The sequence below is a fragment of the Muntiacus reevesi genome, chromosome 2, assembly GCF_963930625.1.
Source record: "Muntiacus reevesi chromosome 2, mMunRee1.1, whole genome shotgun sequence".
Lineage (NCBI taxonomy): Eukaryota > Metazoa > Chordata > Mammalia > Artiodactyla > Cervidae > Muntiacus > Muntiacus reevesi.
The window spans coordinates 269,778,400-269,804,566 of NC_089250.1; the positions used below are offsets into that span (position 1 = coordinate 269,778,400).

A 26,167-nucleotide genomic window follows, 5' to 3' on the forward strand; every position below is an offset into this window, starting at 1 on the left:
GGTTTCCCCTCAGGGCTCTGAATGCGGGTCTTCCTCTTGCATTTTTTTCTCAACCCTCAAGGCTGGGTCAGCCAGCCCAGAAGGAGGTCCATTGTCTCTTTTCAGCTGTTCTCTGTAACTCGAAAAGGAAGGAGAAGAGCTAGCCCGGACGATCTGCAAATTGTGTAGAGCACCACGATGTGATTAGCATTATCAGGTTAGTCTTGATTCCCCACTACAGATTGGGAACAAAGAAAGTCGAGAAGGGGCTCAGAAGCGGGTGAGAGAAACAGGAAAACTTTTTCTTCTCTTTCCCTACAGCAGTTGCAGGTTAAACAGCTGCATGGATGACTTTGAAGGTATTTTCTCAAGATGCAGATGTGAGTTTGCGACATAACATCCCCAGAGAAGACGCAGAGCAGGAGAAAGAAGAGGAGGAAATGGCAGCTTCTGAGGTACGGGTCCTGTCTCGGGTCTGGGGCTGTGTCTGCTTTTCTTCCTGAAATGCCTAGACTGAGAACCTGCACACCTTAAGTTCTCTACTTCTAACTTTTCTGCCTGGGTGTTTGTTATCAACTTCTTTATTTTTTCCTTTTCTTCTTCTCATAGTGAAGCCTGGCTCTTTAGACCACTTCTCCCTTGTGTCCCAGAATCTTGTCTCCCTTGTCTGTATCCTGGCTTTCTACGGAGCATGATGAATTCTCAGCATGAATTAGCGACTTTCAACTGGTGAATATATTGCCTTTGTGAGAGAGAAACACGGAGAGTCACTGGTATCCGAGATTCGCACTGGGATGTGGTTCGGTGTTGGGATCTTAGGGGACTAGGGGAAATGCCATGATGAGTTTACATGGGGATGCTCTCTAGGAGTTAGAAAATGCCCTTATATATTGAATAAACTCAGTGATCCAGAATTTTTCAGAAAATGCTCAGAAATAAAAGGAAAAGTAGGAGATACTGTCCTCTGTAATGCTAAGACTTATTAGTTAAACACATTGTTAGGTAGTTAGAATAGGGAAAAAGAGTCCAAAATGGCGGTGGCAAAAGACCTGGAAGCGAAAACCCGCGAAAAGAGAACAAAGGAAGGTCCGAGGACTGGAGTGAGAACCTCAGGTAAAACAAACAACGCGCCTGCCTAGGCCCGATTTGCATAAGACAGAACCAGGGGCAGAAAAACATAAAAAGAGGAGCCAAAACCCTCTTCCTTCTTCTCTCTCTCTCTCTCTCCCACGCAATGGGGCGATCTTTTCTTCGTGTGTTTGGATCGACAGGCCCTCACAACTCGAAGGTGGATTTTCCGGCTATTATCTAAATAAATAGAGCTGTAACACTGATTTATTTAAGAGCTATAACACGGTCTGTCCTCCGAGAGCTCTGACCCGCCAAGGGGCTTTAATGTCCATCTCTCCAAATTTTTGTTGTGACGAGACAAAGAATCGAGGAACATACGCTCGGGTGACAACATTATTAGGATTCAAACAGAGGAAGTATATATGAAATGAATTTTGCATAAAACTGATATTTTTTATTTTAGGTTCAAGTTATAATTTCCTTATTTTTTCCGAAATGCCCAGGTTCTGATAGTGCTGCTTCTGTGTGATCCATTTACACCGTGACAGATGATGTCTACTGGCTCTGGTGATTTCTCTGAGATTAACAGGCTATAAAGTTCATTTCTTTTTTCTTCTTTCTTTAGACAAGGCTGTGGAAAAATTGAATGAGGAACATGTGAAAACCCTCACACTTAATGGAGAAACTCCACATCTTCTTGGTTTCTCTTTGCTTTGGACAATGAACACTCACTGTGTTGATGATAGATACTGGGTTTTGGGAGTGGGAGTTTTCATCACTCAAGGTCAAGTGTGATGTTTCCAGTACAATCCACGCTCATATCACAGAGAAAGTCTTACTCACATTTTTGCATTATTTTTTATCAATATATTTACACTCAGCCACTGTTTCCACTCTTTCCCCATCTATTTGCCATGAAGTGATGGGACTGGATGCCGTGATCTTAGCTTTGTGAATGTTAGCGTTTCCTTAATACTCTTAGGAAGTATACAGTCTCATTGTAATATATGTCTGTAAGCATGAAAATGTTAAAATTATTTTTTTTCTTGATTTGGTATTCTCCCCAGTTATATTAAGTTCTTTTTAAAACATACACGTATTTATGTTTGGCTGAGTTGTGTCTTGGTCGTAGCCTGCAGAATCTTGGAGCCATGTGGGAGACTTTGCTGCAGCAGGCACACTTTAGCTGTGGCGTGTGGGATCTTGTTCTCTAACAAGGGTCTGAACCCGGCCCCCTGACTTGGGAGCTCAGACTACCAGGGAAGACCCTATAAAAACTCCTATACACTTTCTTTAGTGTTGTCTGTGTATTTGTGCTTTACTAGTTAAATTTTAGTTCACATAAACTGAAGCAAATTCAAGGTTTGTCATTTAATGAATGTTTGACAAAATATTTGCAAAACGGTGGAACAACAATGCTGTTGATTTTATATTATTTATGTGATGCATTCAAGACCCTGTAAAAGCTTTTAGAAAGACATATAGTATATACAAAATAGTGCAAAGGATTAGTGCTGCTCTGGGTACTGTTCTATCAGACCTGTCAATTTTGTAAAACACTTAAAATTCAAAGTTAAGTATCAATTCTTACCTTAGTGGTCTACCTCTTTGCTATTCAGAATGGTCAATCATGTATCAAAGTTTTCAACATTACTAGTTTAAATAAGCTTGTTAAAAATGCGGCACATTGGCCCCACTCCAGAACTCTTAGATCAGAGCATCATGCTTTTTAAAAATATTTCCTGGTTCCTTGATAGGGGGCTTCCCTGACGGCTCAGATGGTGAAGAATCTGCCTGCAATGTGGGAGACCGGGGTCCGATCCCTTGGTGGGGAAGATTCCCCTGGAGAAGGAAATGTCAACTCACTTCAGTATTCTTGCCTGAAATATCCCATGGACAGAGAAGCCTGGCATGCTACAGTCCATGGGGTCGGAAAGAATCAGGCATGACTGAGTGACTAACATGCTTTCCTTGATAGACAGTTTATTCTGTGTCACATGAGTACAACTCTCAAAAATAGATAGGTCAGTGTTGATGTGATTATTTTATAATTTCTCTTCCAGATCAGAATAGTTTTTATAGTGGTCTGTGGATCATATCTCATTCTCTTTTCCTGGGGTTAGAAATACAGTGGAAAATACGGCAGTATAAAAATTATATTCTTGTGTAACACCAGACATTCTCCTAAATCAAAACCGTTTCTCTTGCTGTTTTCATCTTGGGTCACATTAGGAAGTCTTCATAGGTCCCCATGGCTCATGTCCTTTATATTTCAGGGGCTGCTGACATTCCAGGATGTGACCGTAGATTTCACTCAAGAGGAGTGGGAATGCCTGGACCTCGGTCAGCGGGAATTGTACAGGGACGTGATGTTAGAGAACTACGGGAATCTGGCCTGCTTGGGTGAGGATAACTTGCTTCTAAAATCCCTTATGTATCCTCAGGCTTTTGGTTCATTCATTCTAGAATGCCTCCTGGAATTTTCTGCTTTGTCCAGTAGAGGTTAAGATCCCTACTTTCCAGGGGAAATTAACCTTCTTTCTTGATGTAACCTGCCTCATTGTGTTCAGTCGCTATGTCATGTACAACTTTTTGCGATCCTGTGGAATGCAGCAAGCCAGGCTTCCCTAGCCTTCTTTAATTCCCAGAGTTTGCTCAAATTCATATCCACTGAGTCAACAATACTATGCAACCATCTCATCTTCTGCCACTCTCTTCTCCTGCCCTTAATGTTTCCCAGCATCAGGGTCTTTTCCAATGAACTGGCTCTTCGCATCAGGTGGCCGAAGTATCGGAGCTTCAGCATCAGTGCTTCCAATGAATATTCAGGGTTGATTTCTTTAGGATTGACTGGTGTGTTCTCCTTGCTGACCAAGGGACTCTCAAGGGTCTTCTCCAGCACCACAGTTCGAAGGCATCAATTCTTTGGTGCTCAGCCTTCTTTATGTTCCAAATATCACATCCACACATGAGTATTGAAAAAACCATAGCTTTGAACTTTGTTGGCAAAGTGATGTCTCTGCTTTTTAATATGCTGTCTTTGTCATAACTTTTCTTCCAAAGGGCAAGCATTTTTTAATTTCATGGCTGCAGTCACCATTGCAGTAATTTTGGAGCCCACACCCACATCCCAAATCTAAATCTGTCACTATTTCCACTTTCCCCCTATCTATTTGCCATGAAGTGATTATACTGGATGCCATGATCTTAGTTTTCTGAATGTTGAGTTTTAAGGCAGCTTTTTCAGTCTCCTCTTTCACCCCCATCAAGAGCCTTTTTAGTTCCTCTTCAATTTCTGCCATTAGAGTGATATCATCTGTATATCTGAGATTGTTGATATCTCTCCTGGTAATCTTGATTCCAGGCTGTGATTCACCCAGCCCAACATTTCGCACGATGTACTCTGCATAGAAATTAAATAAACAGGGTGGCCATGTACAGCCTTGATGTACTTCTTTCCCATTCTGCCACCAGTTAACTGTTCCATGTACGATTCTAACTGTTGCTTCTTGACCTGCATGTTCTTCATTCTAGGTTGGTGGTAATTCTGTAAGTTCTGTGTTATAAAATAGTGCCACTCTCCTCGTAAAACTGGAATTCCACTACCTGTTTTTGCCTTAGTAGTACTTGAGCATAATATCAGAATCTGATTTTGTTGCATTTGTCTTTTAAAGATGCTTCCAATAAACTATTTGGTGAAATCATTTTTTTTAATGCTATTTTAACTTTCTACCATGACTTCTCTCTAACCTGAACACATATTGGATTGGAAATTGATGAATATCTCAGAAACAATATTCCTTTTTCTGATGAACAGGTCTTGTGGTCTCTAAGCCAGACCTGGTCACGTTTCTGGAGCAAATGAAGGACCCCTGGAATGTAAGGAGAATAGAGACAGCCATATACCCAGGTATGTGTCTATGGATGAAACCGATAACTCGTGTGAGAGGGACAAGCATTGTGGAGGAAGTCATACTTTGTCGTGTGGTTTGAGAAGATCTGCTTCAGTGGAGATGATTTTGGATTAGCCTAGGTTTACTATTGTCACTGTCATAGAGCATCATCTCCTGACCCATTCCTGATTCTTTTCATCATTTGTGTATTTTTTCTCCAATGATTAATTTTCGCATTTGCAGTTAGAACCAAAATATTTGTCTTCGCCTGGAGAAACCTGCATGACCTGATAACGCGTCCATTTTGGGGAGGTTTTAGAAAATCTGCATATTTCTGAGTAACTATATTAAGCCCTTTTAAAAGTGCTGATTCTGTCCCTAGTCAGAAGTGTGTGGGTGGAGCTGTGAAAAAATAGCCAAACTTCTAGGAATACTGGGGACAGATGTTTTTTGTTTTCTACCATATAATTTCCGGTCCACTGGAAACTACACATATGACCTTAAAAATTTCATACTCAAATTCTTTCTTAATTGCACTGTTATAGCCATGCTTTCCAGGAAACAAACTCACTGAGAAGGAGTAGTGCAGATAGTGCAGTGCAGTTTATTACACCGGCGGGCCCAAGACAGAGTCTCCTCTTAGCCAAGGGCCCCAACCAGCATTTGTGAAAATCTTTTATGCCCCATGTGTATGTGTCCAAACCCACCACCCCAATCCCTTGATGCTTACAAAGGAAGGGTCAATACAATCACAATAAGCCCATCATTCACGTGTTATGTGTTCAAACAGTTAATAATCAATAAGCCCATGGTTACATTCCAACCAGTTAATAATTGATAAGCCTGTGCTTTCATTCTGATAGATAGTGTCCGGAGGCAGGGGTGATTAGTGTCTGTTTTCTCTTAGGTGATGAGGAACCTGGATATGATCTTCAAGGTTCCCCTGCCCGGAGGGGGTCTTATCCTTCCATTGTCTTTCCCACAGGCACTAAGTAGAGAGTTCAGAGTGCACTGCAGAGGTGGCCAAGCATGATGAGCACAGACCGGCCTGAGATGGAGTTCACGCCCTATGAATTCCTTCTTCATTCCTCCCTCTTGATGCTCTTAACTCATATTACGAGCATCATTCATAGGGATACATTGCACCCAGGCTCTCCAACTGCCAATTAGGGAGAATGACATCAACCTTTGGGTTACAAAGTTCATAATACATTGTACAATTCAGGGTCCACAAAGCAGAACTGTCAAGGCAACTCTAACAGTGGTAAATATAATTTTCCACAAATCGCTCTTCACCCAAGATAGGACGGAAAACCAGAAAAGAATGCTCTCATTTGACATTGCTTTTAGCTGGTTTTTCATGTCATCTAAAGTAGTCGATGCATTGTCAGATAAGTCAGGAATGTATACACAACATTCAACCTTAATTATAGCACAGGTCCCTCCTTGAGCAGCTGGGAGTATGTCCACAGCCATTCTATTATGAATTAGTACTTTTCTCATTTAGATTTGCTCTTCATTTAAGGCTTGGATGGCTTCTGTTCTATCTAGGAGGACCTGTTTGTGAAGTTAGTCAAGGCCTCTACTTTAACCATAATATATTTGTTGTCCCTTCAGAGGGTACGAAAAAGGCAGCAATATACTCATACCATTGAAACACAGATGTTGTCCACCTAGATGTAAATAAGGTAGATTTACTGGGGCTTGTTGTGGGTTAGGCTTTTGCTACACTGGAATTTTTATCAAATGTAACCCCATGACCCGAGTCTATTGACTGTAGGTCTTACACAAAGAGAGCAAGGAGAGGTTATGATTGACAAGAGAGAGGAAAATCTCTATGTCATCCCAGAAAAGAGAAGAGTGGTTTAAAATCTGCTTGGCGGAGAGGTGACACCCACAAAGGAAGTCCATCCTTCACAGACAGAGGCATAGTCCTACATACCCAGAAGTTGTAGGTGTTCTGGAAGTCCGTGTAGAAATGTGCCCATGAGGTGTAAACGTTGTCTTGAGTTGAGACAGAAGTTAAATTCAAAATCACGTTGATGAGGCCAAGCAGCAGGAGTTGATTGTGCGGCTTCATCCTGAAGGGGCTCGTCCGGGATCTTCTTTTCCTCATTCTTAAGGATGGTCTTAGTCTCTCGAGGGTCAGTGGGGTCCCTCTGTGCAGTCCACTCAGCGTTTTCTGGGTCTGCGTGGTATGCTGTCTTCACCCTCGTATGATGGATCAAGGGACAATACGTGCAACGTTAACTGCAGTAGGAGTAGTTAGAATAACATAAGGGCCCTTTCACCAAGGGGCTAGCAAATCATGTTTCCAATCTTTGACCCATACTTGGTCACCAAGTGTAAACTCATAAATCTGTTCCCCAAGGGGGAACGACACACTTTCTTGTACAAACTTAGTTACCCGATTTATTACCTTATCCAGTTCCATCTGCTGTGAGATCCTATCCCCCCTTATGTGAGGCAAATTTGTTGACACCTGTTTTATTATGGGAGGACGCCTCCGATACACAATTTCGTATGGAAAATAGCCTTGGGACTGTGGGGTCATCCTGAGTCTGAGCAGAGCCATCGGAAGCAAGTCCATCCAGGAGCAGTCAGTCTCTCTGATCCACTTGGAGAGTCTCTTTAAGTGTCCGGTTGGCTCATTCCACCATCTCAGAACTCTGGGTCTATATGCAGTGTGCAGTTTCCATTTGATGTTTAAAGTTTTGCTTACTTGTTCTACTAAATCAGCTACAAAAGCCGGGCCATTGCCTGGTCCAATGCTGGTAGGAGATCCAAATCTGGGAACCATTTCCCTAAGCAGGCACCGGGCTACTTCTGATGTTCTTTCAGTCCAGGTAGGAAAAGCTTTTACCCATCTCGGGAACGTACATACCATGACCAGCAGATAATGGTAGTGTCGGTGAGGTTTCATTTCAGTGAAGTCCACTCCCAGGTGTTCAAGGGGCAGTGTTCCTTTCAGCTGAATACCCGGAGGATTTTGTCTGAATCCCCGAGAGGCAGCATTCACCTGTGAGCAGGCAGCATGGCCCAGGTGGGTCGCTTGGTGTGTCTGGCTTAGCAGTGTGTGCCAGCTCCTCCAGTACCAATAATTTGCCACTTGGCAATTCCCACCATCCCTTTTCAGTCGTGCTGGCCCCTTCCGCTTTGGCTAACCTGACAGCCATTGTCCTTGTTTTATCAGGCTAGTGCCATCAGTATATAGGACCCAGTTAGGGTCTGGAACCTTGAGCCCTTCTTTAAAACAAACCCCAGATACCTTACCATCTCTTTGTAGATCTGTGCCTTCTTCGACACCGGGTGACCTGCTTCCATCAACAGCCGGAGCAGTGCTTTTGTCCCTTTCCAGCATTTTCCTCGGTTTCGCAGCCAGCAGCAGGTCATCCCTGTATTGTAGGAGCCAACATCCATACTCTTCCGGATGGAATGAGTCCAGGTCAGAAGCCAAGGCTTCCCCAAAGATGGCTGGGAAGTTTTTAAACCCTTGTGTGGGAGTCCAGATGAGCTGTTGTTTGGTGCACCCCACTCGATCTTTTCATTCAAAGGCAAAGATGGGCTGTGACGCTGGGGCGAGGCATATGCAGAAGAAGGCATCCTTGAGATCTAGGCAAGTGTAAACTTTAGTTCTCGGTGGGAGGAGGCTAAGTAAGGTATAGGAGTTTGGAACAGTGAGGTGTAAAGTCACAGTAGCCTGGTTGACTAGCCTGAGATCTTGTACAGGCCTGTAGTTCTGTCCTCCTTCCCTGTTGAGGGGCAGGATTGGCATATTCCAAGCCGACTGGCACTCCAGTAGAATGCCTGCTTGTTTCAATCTATTGATGTGGGCAATATGTCTGTTCAGGCCTCTATCCGTAGCGGGTACTGGCACTCTAACTGGGATGGTGCGTGGTTTGAGTTCCATTATCACTGGGGCGTGATGTTTAGCCAGCCTGGAGGGAGGGGGGGTTGTCTTCCACCCAGACCTCAGGGAATTATTGAGTTAGCTCCCTCGTGCTCTTCTGGCCCACCCGGTTCTGCCTTCAGACGCTCATGCAACCTGCCGGTCAGCATAGCTGAACCAGAACATCACATGGTCCAAGACTGTTTCTCCCTTAAATTCCATTCTGCCTTGGTGGGCTTGATCACGTACGAATGAAAACACAGATGGGTTAAATATCCCATGTCCCAGGCCATCTCCGGAAAAGCCAATTCATACTCACTTCTGTATCCCCCTCCTTCTATCCTAACAATTCTGAGGGGGTCAAGAATTTCAGAGAATACAGGAAACCTCCTGTGGGAGGGCAGAATACGAGCATAAAAGGACCAGTTTCCTATCCTAACAATCCCCTGGTGATCACTTGGTAATAATTTTCCCGAGACGGGGTGACAAACCTCCTAAATGACCATCACAAATTTCCTTCCTAAACCCTAGCACACTACTACCTGTGTACCAAGCAATCGCTGCCTGCCTATTCCAGGCTCCTATTCCACTGGGTCCCCGCTCCTTCTAGTCCCTCCCAGGGGGGTGATCAGGCCCCCTCTTCTACCCTGCTGGGTGGGTTCCTCCTCACCTGAGCGCTCAGTTCCCCTGCTGCCGTCCAGTACCTGCCGACGTAAAGGTCCTGGCGTTGAAAAGCAGAATCCTTCCAGAGGGGCGAGGCGCCTTCCCCCCTCTAGGATATTCAAGCTACAAAGCCTCCGGGTGGCCTCAAATGAGACCTGTCTCCTCAAAGTGAGGACCTTCCAGGCCAATGCACCAAATGTCATAGCCACGCTTTCAGGGAAACAAACTCACTCAGAAGGACAATGCAGATAGTGGAGTGCAGTTTATTACACTGGCGGGCCCAAGGCAGAGTCTCCTCTTAGCCAAGGGCCCCGACCAGCATTTGCGAAAATCTTTTATACCCCATGTGGACGTGTCCAAAGCCACCACCCCAACCCCTTGATGCTTGCAAAGGGAGGGTAAATACAATCACAATAAGCCCATCATTCACGTGTTATGTGTTCAAACAGTTAATAATCAATAAGCCCACAGTTACATTCCAACCAGTTAATAACCAATAACCTGTGCTTACATTCTGATAGATAGTGTCCGGAGGCAGGGGTGATTAGTGTCTGTTTTCTCTTAGGTGATGAGGAACCTGGATATGATCTTCAAAGTTCCCCTGTCTGGAGGGGGTCTTATCCTTCTATTGTCGATCCCACAGGCACTAAGCAGAGAGGTCAGAGTCCACTGGAGAGTTGGCTCAGCACGATCAGCACAGACAGGCCTGAAATGGAGTCCAGGCCCTATAAATTCCTTCTTCACCTAAGACACCTCACTAAAATGAGAAAATGCAAATCTGAATTTTATGTTACAGCTTCTTTTTTTTATATCAACTAACATTAAATGTGTTAAGTATGTTTGTCCCAATTCATTAATGTTAAAATGCTTTAATATATTTATTTAACTCACAGTTTTTAAACAAATTATTGACGTCGGAGATTAGAACATTTCCTACAGTGCTTTTTTCTGACTGTTCTTCACTATTAAGCTTATAGATTATATAGAGAAATCTTTAAGAAGAAATTTTTCTGTTCCAATAATGCTCTTTTACAATGTTAAGTGAGATTTGCTATACAGAAAGAATAAGAGGTACATATACACATTTCCCTTCTTGAGAAGATTTCCTTCCCATCTAGGTCACCACAGAGCGTTGAGTAGAGTTCCCTGTGTTCTCACCATATTTTTCAAGTCTCATTTCTCATTTGAATTGTTAAGAACTCTTACCTTATTAAATCTATCTTATTTGTTGTGAAACATCCCAGGACTTAATCATTAATACCATCTATTTCTGATTAGTTCTAGGTCAATATCATTTACTATTTTAGACTCTATTAGAACATGCTTAGATAACAACGTGAGTGGTAATTGGGTTAAATAAATAGCAAGCATTAGCATTTGTAAAAACCTTTTGTTTGTAAATTTGATTACTTAAAGCAAAATGTACTCATTACACAGTTCAACTTCTCCTCGCTTCATTGTTCCTGTACGTTTCTATCTTGACTTCTCTGCACCATACTCCTTTGTCATCTCATCTTGTCCAATGTTCTGTGTTTGTGGTCTCTGTTCTGCAGGCAGCAGATCCTAGTTCCTCTTGCTCTGGCGTCTGCTCCGTGGTGGGTGAGGTGGTCCAGAGACTTGTGCCCTTATGCCCTTGAGAGGGGGTTGATTGTTACTATTGTGACCAATGCCTGCCCGGATCTTGAGGGCCGCTTCGCCTTTCCTCTGTGGCTGTCACTGTCTGTGGCGGGGTCTGCTTCCTGATTGGTGGAGCAGAGGCCCCAGATCTGAAATGAGCTCTGCTCTGATCTGTGGTGCTTCTGATCTAGTGGGACTGGAGCACACCCACTGGGAGGGAAGCCACTGAGTGTTGCTCCTCTGGGATGTTCTCCTCGGAGAGTGCTCTGCGTGCCATCTCTCACGTGCTGTGCCAGCTCTCATGTGACCCTGTGTTGGCATTGATCTTGGCCCCACCTGAACCATGGGTATGCTGGCACTTGACCCTGGTGTCTCTCAGATGTTGTTTTCACCAGGTCACCAGCAGAGATCCACTGGTTGTATCCCAGGTGTACATTCATTGGGGAGTTGGACCGGCTGCAGTGCTATGGGGGCAATGTAGACTGACCTGGCCCAAATGCCACATGTGCGGGCCTACAACATCTACAGTTGCTAAAGCCAGACTGGTCTTGACTGCCAGAGCCTCATTTCCATCCAGAGTTCGGTTGGGGCTGAGTTTACCAAGCCAGTTGTGGGGTGTAACACCATGGTTTGTACAGATGCAAGGAGAGATCTCAGCTTTTCTTGCTTAGTGACAAGGCCTTGGGGCTCAGCTGTGGTTTCAGCACCACCTGTACATTGGGACCACCCACAGGCGTGTGTTCTGAATGTGCCCCTGGAGCCCATGAGTCTGTCCTGGTAAGGAGGATGCTGGGGAGGAGGAAGCAGCTGTGGGGATCGTGAGATCACCCAAGTAGGTAGGAGTCATTCCTAGTGCCTGGAAATGCAAGGACAGGCAGAGGGGCAGAGAGGCTGCAAGGAGGTTTTTCCCTTCGGGCATCACTCAACAGCACCGCTCTGCTTCTCTGGTGGTTCAGGCTTCCTCCACAAGCATCCCATGTGCAGAGCTCCTCCCTCCCTCCCGTCCACTCAGGATGTCTCCTCACGGCCAACTGCAGTCCTCTGCCTGGGTCTGCTCTCCAAAACCCACGTTCCAGCACCCAGCTCTTGTCTGCAGCGGAGGACACTCTCAGGCTGGGTGGGCAGGGCAGGGATCAGTACCCTGCGTACAGGTCTCACTCTGTCCTGCACGCTAGTTGCTGTGTTCTCTTCCCACAGAGAACGAGGGTCCCCTTCTGTTCCAACTGAGGTCCCCCCAATGAGGGGCTTCCCTGCATGTGGAGACCTCGCCTCTCTTCAGATCCCCCAGGGTTTTGCGGGTCCCATCCAGATTCTTTTCCTCTTCCCTTTCCTCCATCACTCTCTTGTCCTACCTGCCTCAGCAGGAATCTTTCTTGTCCTTTCAGATGTCCAAGTTCCTCTGCCCATGTTCCACAGGGCTCTGTGAGAATTTTTCCACTTCAAGATGTATTCTTGATGCTTTTGTGGAGACAGATGAACTCCACGTCTTCCGAATCCTCTGCCCTCTTGACTCCTTCTATCTCGGTTTTAGGCTTCATCTAGCCAAGTGTATGCCAATTTTATGTATATTGTAAACTATATTCCCCAAGAATAGTAAGTAGAATAACTTATTATTTGGTATCTTTCAGCTGTGTCATCTCATGACACCCAGTGTTTGAGGACCCAAAAGCCAGGCTTAGAAGATTTACTCCCAACAGTAAAGCCAGGAATATATGAAAGATATCACCTTAGAAATTTACATTTAACCAAAGACTGGGAATCTATGAGGGCATGTAAAGAGCGGAGAGCATGTTATGATGGACACAACCAAGTTGGTTCAGTTTCCCATAAAGTACACACTACCGCCAAAAGAAATCAAGGATGTGAATCAAATAAGGAAAAACCAATTTCAGATGGCCAATTTCAGTCATCAACATCTGCAGTTAAGTGTATATTTGTCAGCAAAGATCCACAGCATCTCTTGAAACATACATGTTCTCTGAAGGGAAATGTGGGAATTCTGGAAAGTCATCTAGTCTCTACTGGAAATACTCATTCAAACCTAAACTCTGAGCATAGGTGTCTATTAAATATACATTCAAACATGTCTGGAAACCAGAAACTTAAAGATGAGGGGGAAAACTCCCAATACAATCAATTTGAGGGATCCTTTAACAAGGGTTTCTTGTTCTCCAACCAACAACTATTTTCTCCTTTTTCCAAAACCTTTAATATTGATAATAATGGGAGAGACCTTATTCAACCATCATTGCTCAATACATATGGAGTTATAATTAGTGTGGAACAACTTTCCAAGTGTAACAAAATGAGGAATGCCTTAAGCAGGAGCTCTACCCCCAATAATTACGAGAGTATACATGATGGAATGAGAAGCTCTTCGTGCAATGAAACTGGGCATAATGTTGACCAAGGCTCATATCTCGTGAAACAACAGGGGCATCAATTTTCAGACAACAATTCTGAACATCATAAGTGTAGGAATATACTTTATCAAAGCTCAAGTCTTACTATTAAAACTTCTAAGAGTATGGATATTGGAGAGAAAACCTATAATTGTTATGATAATGGTAAAGTTGTTAACCAGTCTTCAAAACTTATTCAACAGCAGAGAATTCAGTGTAAGCGAAAACATTGCAAGTGTAGTACATGTGGAAAAGTCTTTAGTAACTCACCCAATCGAAGTAGACATAGGAAAGTTCCTACAGGAAGGAAACATTTCAAATGTGCAGCATGTGGCAAAGCCTTTAATCAGAGTTCATCTTTAACTGAACATCTGGGAGTCCATGCTGGGGAGAAACCATACAAATGTACAGAACGTGACAAAGTCTTTATCTGCTCTTCATGTGTTACTCAACATCAGCAAATTCATACTAGGGAGAGACCTTATGAATGTACAGAATGTGGCAAGGCTTTTAAGAAGAGTTCAAATTTAACTCAACATCAGCGAATCCATTCCGGGGAAAGACCTTATAAATGTACAGAATGTGGCAAAGCCTTTATCCGTTATTATTTTCTTAGTCAACATCAGCGAATCCATACTGGGGAGAGACCTTATAAATGTACAGCATGTGGCAAGGCTTTTAAGCAGCGTTCAGCTTTAACTGGACATCAGCGAATCCATACTGGGGAGAGACCTTATAAATGTACATCATGTGGCAAGGCTTTTAAGCAGCGTTCAGCTTTAACTGAACATCACCAAATCCATACTGAGGAGAAACCTTATAAATGTACAGCATGTGGCAAAGCCTTTATCCGTTATTATTTTCTTTCTCGACATAAGCGAATCCACACTGCGGAGAGACCTTATGAATGTACAGCATGTGGCAAGACTTTTAAGCAGCGTTCAACTTTAGCTGGACATCAGCGAATCCATACTGGGGAGAGACCTTATAAATGTACAGCATGTGGCAAAGCCTTTTCCCGGAGTTCAAGTCTTTCTCGACATCAGAGAGTTCATGCTGCAGAGAAATGTTAGAAATGTAAGGAATGTGGCAAAGGATTTCCTCAGAACCATCACCTCCCTCACAATCAGAGAATTCATACTGCAGAGAAACCCTGGAAATGAATCAGTGATAAAAAGTTTGGTCCTTAATAAACAATTTTGAAAAAACGAGTGTTTTCTTTGGATAGATACATGAATTAAATAAAAAAAAATGTAGAGAACTGCTTAATCAAACATCAAAAGTATCTCAATACCAGAGAATTCATACTAGAAAGCATTTCATTTGTACCACTTTTGTTGAATTACCCGAAGCAGAAATACTGTAGCAAGTATTCCATAAGTAAAACATACAAAATTGATATGTTAGTATGGATCACAAGATGAAGGGGTGGATATTTGCAGAGGTATAATTATTATTAATGTATCCTTATTTATGTTAACGTTATTTGAGATTATTAAGGAAACAAAACGAATGTAATTCTACTCTGAAATTACTACATGCTGTGATTTGTTTCTACTGTACATATGAACTTATGTTTTTGAAGGTTGTTGCCCAATGGTAAGAGAAGCCCTTCTATATGAAGTGGGAATCATTTACATTTATTCTCCAATTTACAAGATGAAGAACACAGTCATGTTATATGCACACTAAACTTCTGAGTGGATGTATTTGTCACTGCTGAGAAACACCTCTGTGGTCACCATGATATAAGTGTTCAGGGAATAATTCAAAGTAAGACAGAAGTTTGTTGTAAGTTTTCAATAATTATGTCAGTTGCTTTTTAAGCATAAAACAAGGATAGTTCATGAAAATCGAAGGTATTTTTATAACAGCAACATAGAGAAATCATGCATATTATCTGGCAGGCTTGAAGTAAGTACACCTTCTCTTCTATCTGATGTAAGTATAGAAAACTATTTCTGGAAATGTCATATTAATATAATTAATGTCCATCCATGTTTACTAAATTAGCCTCCATTTTGTAAACGATATAAATCACATTCTCAGATCATTTCATCAGAGAAACAGGAAAGTTTTACGAAGCTTGTAATGTGTATTTTAATCAAGGATCAAACAAGAATTGTAAAAGGTTTTATTCCATCTGTGTAAAATTAATGTATCTTAATGAATAAAAGTGAATGGTTTTTCAGTGTTACAACGGATGTGGAATGAATGAAGGGTTAACGCACCACCAGCATTAACCTCTCCCACCTATTTAAGGTTGCAGGAAATTTAACGTAATGATAAACTCTTTGTAGCACAGGGGGATGGCATCTGTAGAAATTAGTTTCTTACTGCCGTTAAACCTCTCATAACTTCATATATTTCCCACCATTTCTACATTGTATCTCTTCTCTGATTTTATCTACTTGGACATCGTGGTGGTTCTAGTAAGGATCATAGAGAGTACTGTTAAGAGCTCCCCTGAACTGCTCCATGCTGTTGCTGCCTCAGCGTCTGTCTGGGGAGCAGGCAGCCTGCAGGTCCTTGAATTCACACCAGTCAGTCCTGTGAGCACCTGTACTAGATGACCCCTTCCTTGGGACCAGCAGTCTTGCTGAACCCCAGGGTCTACTGCACAGGCCCCCCTTCAGTGATACCCTCTGAGCTCATCAGGATCCTGCTCGTCTTTGTTTGAATGGACTCCTTCACACTCAGCCTGTGGGTGCCATAGCACTTCACACAGGGTCAGGTGTGAACCCCAAGTAGTGGAATTTTCTCTGCCTGGTTCTGGCCTTGACCTTCCTCAGGGGCCTTCAAGGCTTGCTGTGAATTTTCTGAGAACCTAAACTCAGAGTCATAAACTCACCTTCTGCAATTTTCCTTTCTTCTTCTCTTAGCTTAAAATTTTCAGGGGCTCATTTAAGCAAATGTAAGTTTAACAAAATCACAAAAAGAATAATCAGAAGCCATGATGGGAAAATTCTGAGCCAAGATTTATAAAACATTACCCTGTATCATTCTTAGCACATGTGTCTTGTAAGGCTTAAAGGAACTGTTTTCTCATGGCCTTGGCATACTTTGAATGCAATATTAAATATCTGAAGATCCACACATAATATAATTTATATAACACACATTGAATACAAGATATAAATATCTGGAGGTATACATGTTAGCAGTGAGAAAACCAAGAAGGAATATGTGAGCGTATGTGTATTTCTACACATTTAACTTAGAGAATTTAGAAATGCTAGATCAAAACTGGTCATATCAGTTGCAGATGATTTATTAAAAAGTATAAAACTTGTCAATTTGTGGATTAATCTGTTTTGCTACTTTTCATGGAATTCATTTCCTTAAATGTCAGGAGGTTATGTTTTTTAAGGAACTTCCACACGGCCCAGCCACGTGACTGCACCAGCTTACATTCCCTCTAGCCATGTAGGAGGTTCCCTGATCTCCAAGCGCCTTCAGCGTTTATGATATTATTAGTGGGCTTTTTGCTCGTTGTTCTGACCGGCCTGCGGTGATGCATCCCTGTAGCTTTGCTCTGCATTCCTTATTGTTCAGCTCTGGTGAGCATCTTCCTTTGCCTCCTGCCCATGGAAAGAGCAAGCTGCCCGCCCAGCCTCAGCAGCTGTGGGGCACAGGCTCAGTCTCTCCACAGCACGCGGGGGATTCCTGGGCCAGGGGTGCGGCCCTTGTCCCCACAGGGTCAGACGGGTTCCCACCGCCGGTGACCAGTCTGCTTAGCTCTTTTTCCTTTTGAGACATTTATTTATTTATTTATTGGAACATAATTGCTTTACAACGTGGTGCTGGTTTGTGCTGTATGACGTCATCAGTCAGCCGTGAGTATACATAAATCTTCTCCCTCTTGGCCCTCCCTCCCGTGGTCTCCGTTTCGCCCCTCTCCTCAGCACAGAGCACCAAGCTGAGCGCCCTGTGGTAAACAGCAGCTTCCCACCAGCTCCCTATTTTCACCATCGGTTCAGTTAGTTTGCTCAGTCGTGTCTGACTCTGCGACCCCATGGAGTGCTGCACGCCAGGCCTCCTTGTCCATCACCAACTCCTGGAGCTTGCTCAAACTCTTGTCCATTGAGTCAGTGATGCCATCCAAGCACCTTATCCTCTGTCATCCCCTTCTCCCCCTTTCAATCTTTCCCAGCGTCATGGTCTCTTCAAATGAGTCAGTTCTTCATATCAGATGGCCAAAGTATTTGGTGTGGTTAATGTTCTTATGTGTGCTCAGTTGTGTCTGAATATTTGTGCTCTCAGGGACTGTATCCTGCCCGGCTCACCTCTGTCCATAGCTTTCCCAGGAAAGGATACTGGAGTGTGTTGCCATCTCTTCTTCCAGGGGATCTTCCTGAACCAAGGATTGAACCTGCATCACGTGGATATCCTGCATCGGCAGGCAGAGTCCAGTCCTTACCCCTCAGTCACCTGGGAATCTAGTGAGAAATATAGAAGAGATTTAAAAGGTCCATGACTACTGTGGGTTTCAAAGGAGGGACTTTGAATATACTAAGTCTAGACAACTTTCAGGACCATGAAATAATTTGTGTTAAACTTTCATGATGGACACATGTTATTAAACACTTATCTAGAGGTATGGATTGCAGATTCCTAAAAGAGGAACACAGGGGTAAACTAGAGAGTTGATCTATTTACTGCCCATGTAGATTCAGCAGTGGTAACAAATGCTCGCTCTGGTGGGGAAAGCTCAGTAGGGAGATTGTCCACACGTGGGAACAAGAGGTATATGGGCAATGTCTATACTTTATTGTCAATTCTGCTGTGAACCTAAATCTTGTACAACGTTAGTACTGGTGAATGCAGACTGAATATTTTTTAGAATACATAATATGAGAAACATGAATATGGTTCTATTTTCAATTTTTCCTTGGTCATTATACTTTAAAGATGTGGGAAAATAGAGCTCTCTAAATGGAGCAGACAACAAACTGTAGCAGTTGATTCATAAAAGCTAGAAAAACACACACAGGAAGTAGAGCAACAACATTCTCAGCTGTTAACTCATGTGTGATGTAACTTATGACAACACCGATCATTACTTCCTTAGTTGGTCATCAGAGAGCATTTAGGGCATCGTTTTCAGAGGCATTTGGCTCCGCCCATACACACTGTGAACCTAGCATGTCCTGCTCAGTTCAGTTCAGTTCAGTTGCTCAGTTGCCGTGGACTGCAGCACGCCAGGCCTTCTGCTGCCCCTGGTTTTGTCAGGGGAAGCACACTTATTGAATCCACCCACCCTGGCCAGGCACCATAGTAACCTTTTGCAAGAGCTGTTTTGTGACAGGAGATCCTGATAAGTAATATGGAACTAATAAGCCACCCCCAGCCGGAAGAGTTGGGGAAAGGTTAAAAGGAGACACCGCGTGTCCGTCCAGTTCCCAAAATCCCTTTTGCTAGCGTCCATCTTGGCTGAGCGATGCGTGGGCCACCAGGAAACCCTCTGAATTCGAATGATTGGCCAAAGACCACCCGGAAACTAATCCCATCACCATAAAACCCACGACTGGGAGCCACGCGGCAGAGCAGTTCTCCTGGTTTCCCTTACCCTCCTGCTCTCCACCCAGGTGACCTTTCCCAATAAAATCTCTTGCTTTGTCAGCACATGTGTCTCCTCAGACAGTTCATTTCTGAGTGTTAGACTAGAGCCCAGTTTCGTGCCCTGGAAGTGTTCCGCCTTCTTGCAGCCAATGGCGACTCTGGTGGGCACTCTTCGTCGCTGCGACTGACATCCTGACTACTTGGGGTACTCAGGGGCCAGCTTGCTTGCCAATGGACCAGACTCATCAGCCGCAACTGGGACCCTTTTGTCCCTGGTCTCCTCCTGACGTGGAGAACTGGCCAGAGTGCCCCAACCGGTAAAGGACAAGAGACTTTATTGACCTCTCTCCCCTTCCCTCTCTCTTTCCTCTCCTTAGCCCTTCCTATCCTTCCAGTTTATCAAGTCCCCTGGTCCTGGATGCAGGAATCTGGTCGATGGGCCTCAGCTTGAGCTGAGGATTGGAGACTGATCACCTCCTTTTGGCAGAGAACTCGAATTTTCTGGTCTGGTTTCTGGTAGGGCCGAGTTCTAGTCCTCCATTTTCTGGAAGCCCAGGAAAAGTCCTGTAACACCTGGGTGTCTGCAGGTGGCAGGAGACGTCTGTTTGGCCATGCCTTTTGCCCCCCTTTCCCGCCTCCTCCTCCTTCTTCATTCAACCTGGCTTCCTTTCCTCCTTCTGAAATCTTTGAAGACATCTAAAGTTTTGTATCTCTATAGAAGATTTTCTGAGAGACTGTATTCTTGTATTTAAGGGATGTCTGATGAGGACCGCCAGGTTTATATGTGTGTGTTTTAACTCTGTTCTGTGTTGTGATTTGTGACGACCATTTTGCTTTGTCTGGCCACCATTTAGACTTGCCATCATTTTGCTAGAACTTGATTTTCTTTCCCTGTGCCTTGAGACCAGGGCCCTCAGGAAGAGTTATCTAGACCATCTCTAACTCCTGAGACTGAGAGAAAAAGGAAAAAAGCCTTTAAAAATGTTATTTATTTAAATTTTATATTGTAATATCTAATTCATGACCAAACTTAGAAAATGAAGCTAGATTTTGCACTGTGTCTGTCTAAATATGTCTTGGTATGTCTTTGTCTCTGGGTAATATTTTTTAGGTTAATTTGTAAATGAGCTCTATTTAATTGGCTTTAAGAAAAGGTAAGTGCTTACAAATAAAATAATTCTAAATTAAACAATAGATTCATAGTTCAGGTGAACTGGGAAATATTCAGTATTAAATACCTGATATTAATGTTTGTTTGTTGACCTAATATAGACATGTCTTAGAGTAATTAACATCGAGTAGAATATTTTCATTGTACCTAGGTTTAATATAAGTTAAATATTATACCTGTTACAAGTTTATCAGCAAGGAAATTACCTTGAGTGATAAAAACTTCTAAAAAATGTAAACGAGGTATGAGTTTGTATATAAACTCTATTAAGAATAAGTATTCTTTAAGAATATCTGTCTACAATAGTCTCCCCAGATTGGCATAACTTGAATTTCCAATGGTTGTGCTAAACTAAGTATTGGAAGTTTATTAAATAATTAGGTCATTTCCAAATGAAATAAGATTTTGAAACATTTACTACTAAACACTGATTTCCTTTTACCAAAAAACTAAAGAGATTTGGGACTATAAATGAATAATCTTTGATGGCATCCTAAAATGGTTTAAGAAAGCAAGGGTTTTAGAAATTTCACTGGTATTTATGCTCACCAATCTATAAAATGCTAATATAAAAGTTAGCTCTTGGTTGCTAAAGGAAAGCAAGAAGTATGCTTTCAGTAAAAAAAAGGGGGGGGGTATGAAAAAATACTAAAAAGAGTTATGCATGATCAGGATTTTATAAATTTGAACTACGATTAGTTAGATAAATGGATTTTGTTAGAGGAACCACACAGTCATAAGAAAACTGGTTAGAGCCAATTAGGTCCAAGATGGCGGAGCTGACTTTCACTAGACCTTGAGCCTTGGTATTTATGCCCATCGTGACATATCAACAAGCTAAGTGATACACCCATCAACATTGACTAAATCTGAGCAAATGTTCTAAATGCATTTAATTGATCTTTTGATAAAACTTCCTAAATCAAATTTTTTTGAAGTTCCTTTGACCTCTAGCTAACTCTGGGGTGCTTCAGAGGGCCCCTGAAACATCCCAAAGAGAGATATTAAACTGTGTTTATTTGGTTGGTTAAATTACATGAAAAAGATTATCAAATGAGTAATAAATCTGCTCATGTTATAATGTATGGTAAAATTACTAATACAGATATCCTAGAAATTATATGGAATTCTTAACATTTTGATATGTCTTGGTGTTCTAATGAGAAACCTGATGACTTCACAAAAGTTGACAAAGGACTGAATGAACCAGCGAATATGCTTATAATTTTCATGGTTTCTATCTGAAAAATTACAGGTTTAAATCTTGTGTTTTCCAGAAGTAGCGAAAATCTTCCTCTCAAACTATTATGAAAATAATTTGGTAAAATTACACGTTATAAACAAGGCAAGTATATTTTCTCTCTATCTGACTCCTCCAGAAATTTGAAACTCTTAGGTTTCCAGTAAGTTTATCAAATGAGCTAGGAAGGTTATCTCATAACAGGTACAAAAATCTCAAAGAACTTTTGAGACCTTAAAAAGGGAAGAGTTCACCTAGATTTGTTAGACAAGATCTGTGATAAGCCTTTGGTGTGACTTTCCCAGCCCTGTTTTATATTAAAAGTTCAGTCTGAGATTCTATAAGTGTTTCAGCAAAATAAAAAGTCTATAATCAATTATGGTTATATAAATCATCAGACCAAAATTAGTGAGAACAGACTTATTTTGCAAACAAACTAGCCTTAATTTGGTTGTATTTGATAAAAATGAGGGTAACTTTAGGGAGAAAAAGATATTTCAAAAAATGTTAAACCTCAAGTTGTTAATGGAGGTCTGCATGTAGTAAGACTCATTTCTTAGATAGTTCTTTGCTGTTATGTGATATTAATGCAAAATTTAATTGAATTCTTAAAGAACACCCTAAGTTTGCTTCTGAAGCTTATCTCAGTAATCTATCTTTGGATGAAGATCAGATGCCCCATGACCTGCAACCAGGACTAGAAAAAGACATAATTTAAGGGACCTGTCTCCAAGCTGAATGGAAGGACTTTTTATCAGGTACTCTTTACTAGCTCATGCACAATGAAACTGAAGGGAAATTAACTCTTAGATTAATTCCCACTTCCAAAGTCCCCTACACTGGATTGGTCTATAGAGAAGACAGCCAACCTGATCTCACCTTAAAATGATGCTCAAACAGGAGAAACTACAGTACACCAGGATGAGAAGACAACAACATCAGAGGTAGACAGTTTGTCCAAGATGCTGGACCTGATTCGTATGATCATTTATAATGTTTTCTTGACTTCTTAGACGTTTGCATATAAGTCAAATGCTTTTCTATCATAGGCCTGATCCTATGCTAGTTTTAGAAATCAATCCAACTGTTGGGTTTGTGGCCAATTACCTGTATCTAGTTCTGGGTTACCTTGGTAAATTTCTCTACTACAAGACTCTAACTGTTTGGCCCTGAGGAAATTTTCTTTAAAAAATTATAGTCATAGTCAGGTCACTGTGATACTACCAGACGAGATCCCCTCACTGGGCCAATTAATAATGCCTACTCTGACTCTGGCATAAATCTGAGCCTTTGTCTATTACTCAAGCTCAATCAGAGCAACAAGAAAAGTTTCAGCAAAGGAATAAGAAATGTCCCACAATTATGAGATAGATTTATATAGATAGCACTAGGCTATGGTAATTTAGGTTTAAAGTCTCCTCTGTGTTGAAAACAATTAAATCATACTAAAGATAATCAGTCTAGTAACACTAGAAAACTGGGCTATGTGCCTTATAGATGGTGGTGCCAATGTATAATTTCCCTGAAAGATAAAGATTCATACAGAATAGACTAAGTCAGATGACCTGAGATATACTGGGCTACATCTAATGGAAGCTCTTAAGCCTGACTTGTGACTTTACTAATACTGCTGGCTATGTTCTTTGTATTTCACCTGTTTTACAAAATTGCTGTTTCTTACACTGCCAAATGCGTGACTGAGGCCTCTGATAAAATAATATATAGTTCCCTATGAGATCGATGATGATAACAGTGTAACTCTAGATATGAAAAAAAGCAACAAGAGGGAATGTTTTCCTGGACCAAGAGGCTAGTAAGACAGGTGGTCCAGAGAATTTTGGATATTGTTTTATGGCCTAGTCCAGTAACAGCACGTTGAGTGGCCTGTCAACAAAATCTTTGCCAAACCTGAGAATGGATATTCTCAGCACCATGAGATAAAATGGTCATGAAATACCCCCCTCAAAATCATGGTCAAGTTTATGAGAAAAAGGGGCTCTGCCAACTGAAGATTGACACTTGCCATCTACATCTACAGAGATTAAATCATGGCCACTGCAACTGCTGACTTTCAACGGCCCTGAAAGGAGTTCAAGGTAAAAATCAGGAATGAGGCACCCTGTGCTCTGGAAAAAACTGACAGAACAGGCCTTCAGATAGTTAGATCTTTTCAGGAGATTTTATGAGTCCCAATTCTTGCATCTTCTCATACCTAGAGAAACACTGACATCATTAATGGTGACATCTGCTTTGACTATTAAAGAAAATTTTACAATTAAAAGTCAAAATAGAGTAGTTATGTTTCAGACATCCTGGAAAATAATGAGGTGTTACTATGGGTGTAATTTCAGATTAGACATTGTATTGCTAAACACTTGAGTTTTCTGAGTCATGTCAGGCTTAGGTGCCACCATTCTCAAAACAATGTCTGCTGAAAGCTAGTAACGTATACCTTACTTTTTATAAAATTAGGCAACTGGCCATCTGGCTAAAAGTCTCCCCGAAGTGTCCAGACTGAGTTTCAGGCCTATTCTTCTAAAAGAAAAAAGAGAGATTTATTTTGTCTATTAAAATTCCAGTTATCCCTCCTCCAGCTACTACTAATTAGGTCTGTTACAACAAAATGGCAGACCAAGGGATTGAGATTTTAATCATACAAGGCTCAGATCTAGGACTTGGAACTCAGAAATACTTCTAATTCAGTGTCTCTTCTCCAAGCTGAGGTAGTCCTATGCCCCATTTGGACAGGAAGTTATCACAGTCATAGTTGCCTTGTTCCCTAAATTAAAACTGAGTAGGACTCTGTGGGGTGGCGACTCTGGAGAACAGACCTGCTGTGTGTTCTCCATTTCTCATCTGTAGGATATAGGCTTCATTCAGCCTCCTTGTCCTTCCCTGAGTTCCAAAGGGTGGATTCAAATGATTGCTAATCAGGGAAGGGAGGGAATACAGAAACAGAGGAGAAACAATCAAATGGTGGTACTGCCTTGAGACAGGGTCCTGGTTCTTACTAAAAAAATATCCGTAACAATGTCTTTGAGTCCTTCTACAGAACTGGAGCCCCCACCTAGGTGGAGGATGGTAACTTCAGACTAAACACAAGATTCCTGGAGCACAGCTCTGTTGCTTCACCACCAGCCAATCAAAAAAAAAAAAAAAGTCACAAACCCTGCGGCCCTCACCCCAAATGTTGCCTCCTGTTTCTGGGGACCAGCGATGACCATCTTGTTTGGTCTCCTGTTTGGCCCCTGTCTATTTCTTCTCTGAGAGGTGCCAACATATTCAAACTAAATTGCTGTTATTACAAGGGTGAAAGCTGGTTTCAGATGTGGAATACCCCAACTTAGATCAGGTAGAGAGAGACTTCTGCTCTGCTAGGCAGGCCTACGCCCAGGCACAGCACGAAGAAGTTACAGAAGAAAGAGACCTCTGTCCCAATTCCCAAGAAGCATCTTGAGCATGAAGTCTCTCAGCGGGGAGCTGTTAGGGGAAGCACACTGACTGAAACCGCCCACCCTGGCCAGGCACCATAGTAACTATTTGCATGAGTTGTTTTATGACAGGAGACCCTGATAAGGAATAAGGAACTAATAAACCACCCCCAGCCGGAAGAGTTGGGGAAAGGTCAAAAGGAGACACCGCGTGTCCGTCCACTTCCGTCCACTTCCCAAAATCCCTCTTGCTAGCATCCATCTTGGCTGAGCGATGCGTGGGCCTTCAGGAAAGACTCTGAATTCGAATGATTGGCCAAAGACCACCCGGAAACTAATCCCATCACCAGAAAACACAAGACTGTGAGCCACGTGGCAGAGCAGTTCTCCTGGGTTACTTTACCCTTCTGCTCTCCCCCCAGGTGCCCTTCCCAATAAAATCTCTTGCTTTGTCAGCACATGCATCTCCTTGGACAATTCACTTCCGAGTGTTAGACTAGAGCCCAGTTTCGGGCCCTGGAAGGGGTCCCCCTTCCTGCAACAGTTTCTTTTCCAAGAAAGCGGGGAAGGAAATGCCTCCAGGCTCCTGGTCTCTGAAGTTGGAGGTGCCACGCCTGCAGAGAGGTGGTCACAAAGCAAATCATTTTGTGAAAACCTGTGTCCCCAGGCTGCAGAGGGGTGCTGAAAAAAACTAAGGACAAGGGAGATCTTTGGGAAGAATTTTGCAAGTAAAGCCTGACAGGAACCCAAGACCCCCAGGTGATTCCCACCACTCACTCACCTCTCCCCTCCCAGACCCCAAGGGTACAGTCAGGCTGTGGATCAACACAGGCATCCTAGAAAGAGCCCCTCCCCAGGGCATCAGGTTGACCTTCTTTGTTTCTAGAAGTTCCCTCCCTAAACACTCCCTTCCTGAGTTCTCCAGTGTGAGGTTTCCCCTCAGGGCTCTGAATGCGGGTCTTCCTCTTGCATTTTTTTCAAAACCCTCAAGGCTGGGTCAGGTAGCCCAGAAGCAGGGTCCATTGTCTCTCGTGAGCTGTTCTCTGTAACTCGAAAAGGAAGGAGAAGAACTAGCCCGGACGATCTGCAAATAGTGTAGAGCACCAGGATGTGATTAGCATTATCAGGTTAGTCTTGATTCCCCACTACAGATAGGGAACACAGAAAGTCAAAAAGGAGCTCAGAAAAGGGTGAGGGAAACAGGAAAACATGTTCTCTTTCCCTGCAGCAGTTGCAGGTTAAACAGCTG

The 26,167-nt window shown here is 42.6% G+C and overlaps 3 protein-coding genes and 1 pseudogene across 3 annotated transcripts in view; 2 read left to right on the plus strand and 2 right to left on the minus strand.

The window, feature by feature from the left end:
* Positions 1–26,167, minus strand: part of LOC136161629 (small ribosomal subunit protein uS14-like) — a 539,148-nt gene that overhangs the window by 489,087 nt on the left and 23,894 nt on the right. The window lies entirely within an intron of this gene.
* The window catches only part of LOC136157556 (zinc finger protein 678-like), a 466,372-nt pseudogene that overhangs the window by 82,849 nt on the left and 357,356 nt on the right, over positions 1–26,167 (plus strand).
* Positions 1–26,167, minus strand: part of LOC136157568 (zinc finger protein 135-like) — a 466,540-nt gene that overhangs the window by 81,704 nt on the left and 358,669 nt on the right. The gene's annotated exons all lie outside the window — the stretch shown is intronic.
* Positions 420–14,587, plus strand: LOC136158890 (zinc finger protein 724-like). Its single transcript, XM_065920734.1, has 5 exons — positions 420–434; positions 3,327–3,453; positions 4,868–4,960; positions 12,741–14,366; positions 14,430–14,587. Exons 1-5 carry the CDS (start codon positions 420–422, stop codon positions 14,585–14,587), a joined length of 2,019 nt encoding a protein of 672 aa, XP_065776806.1.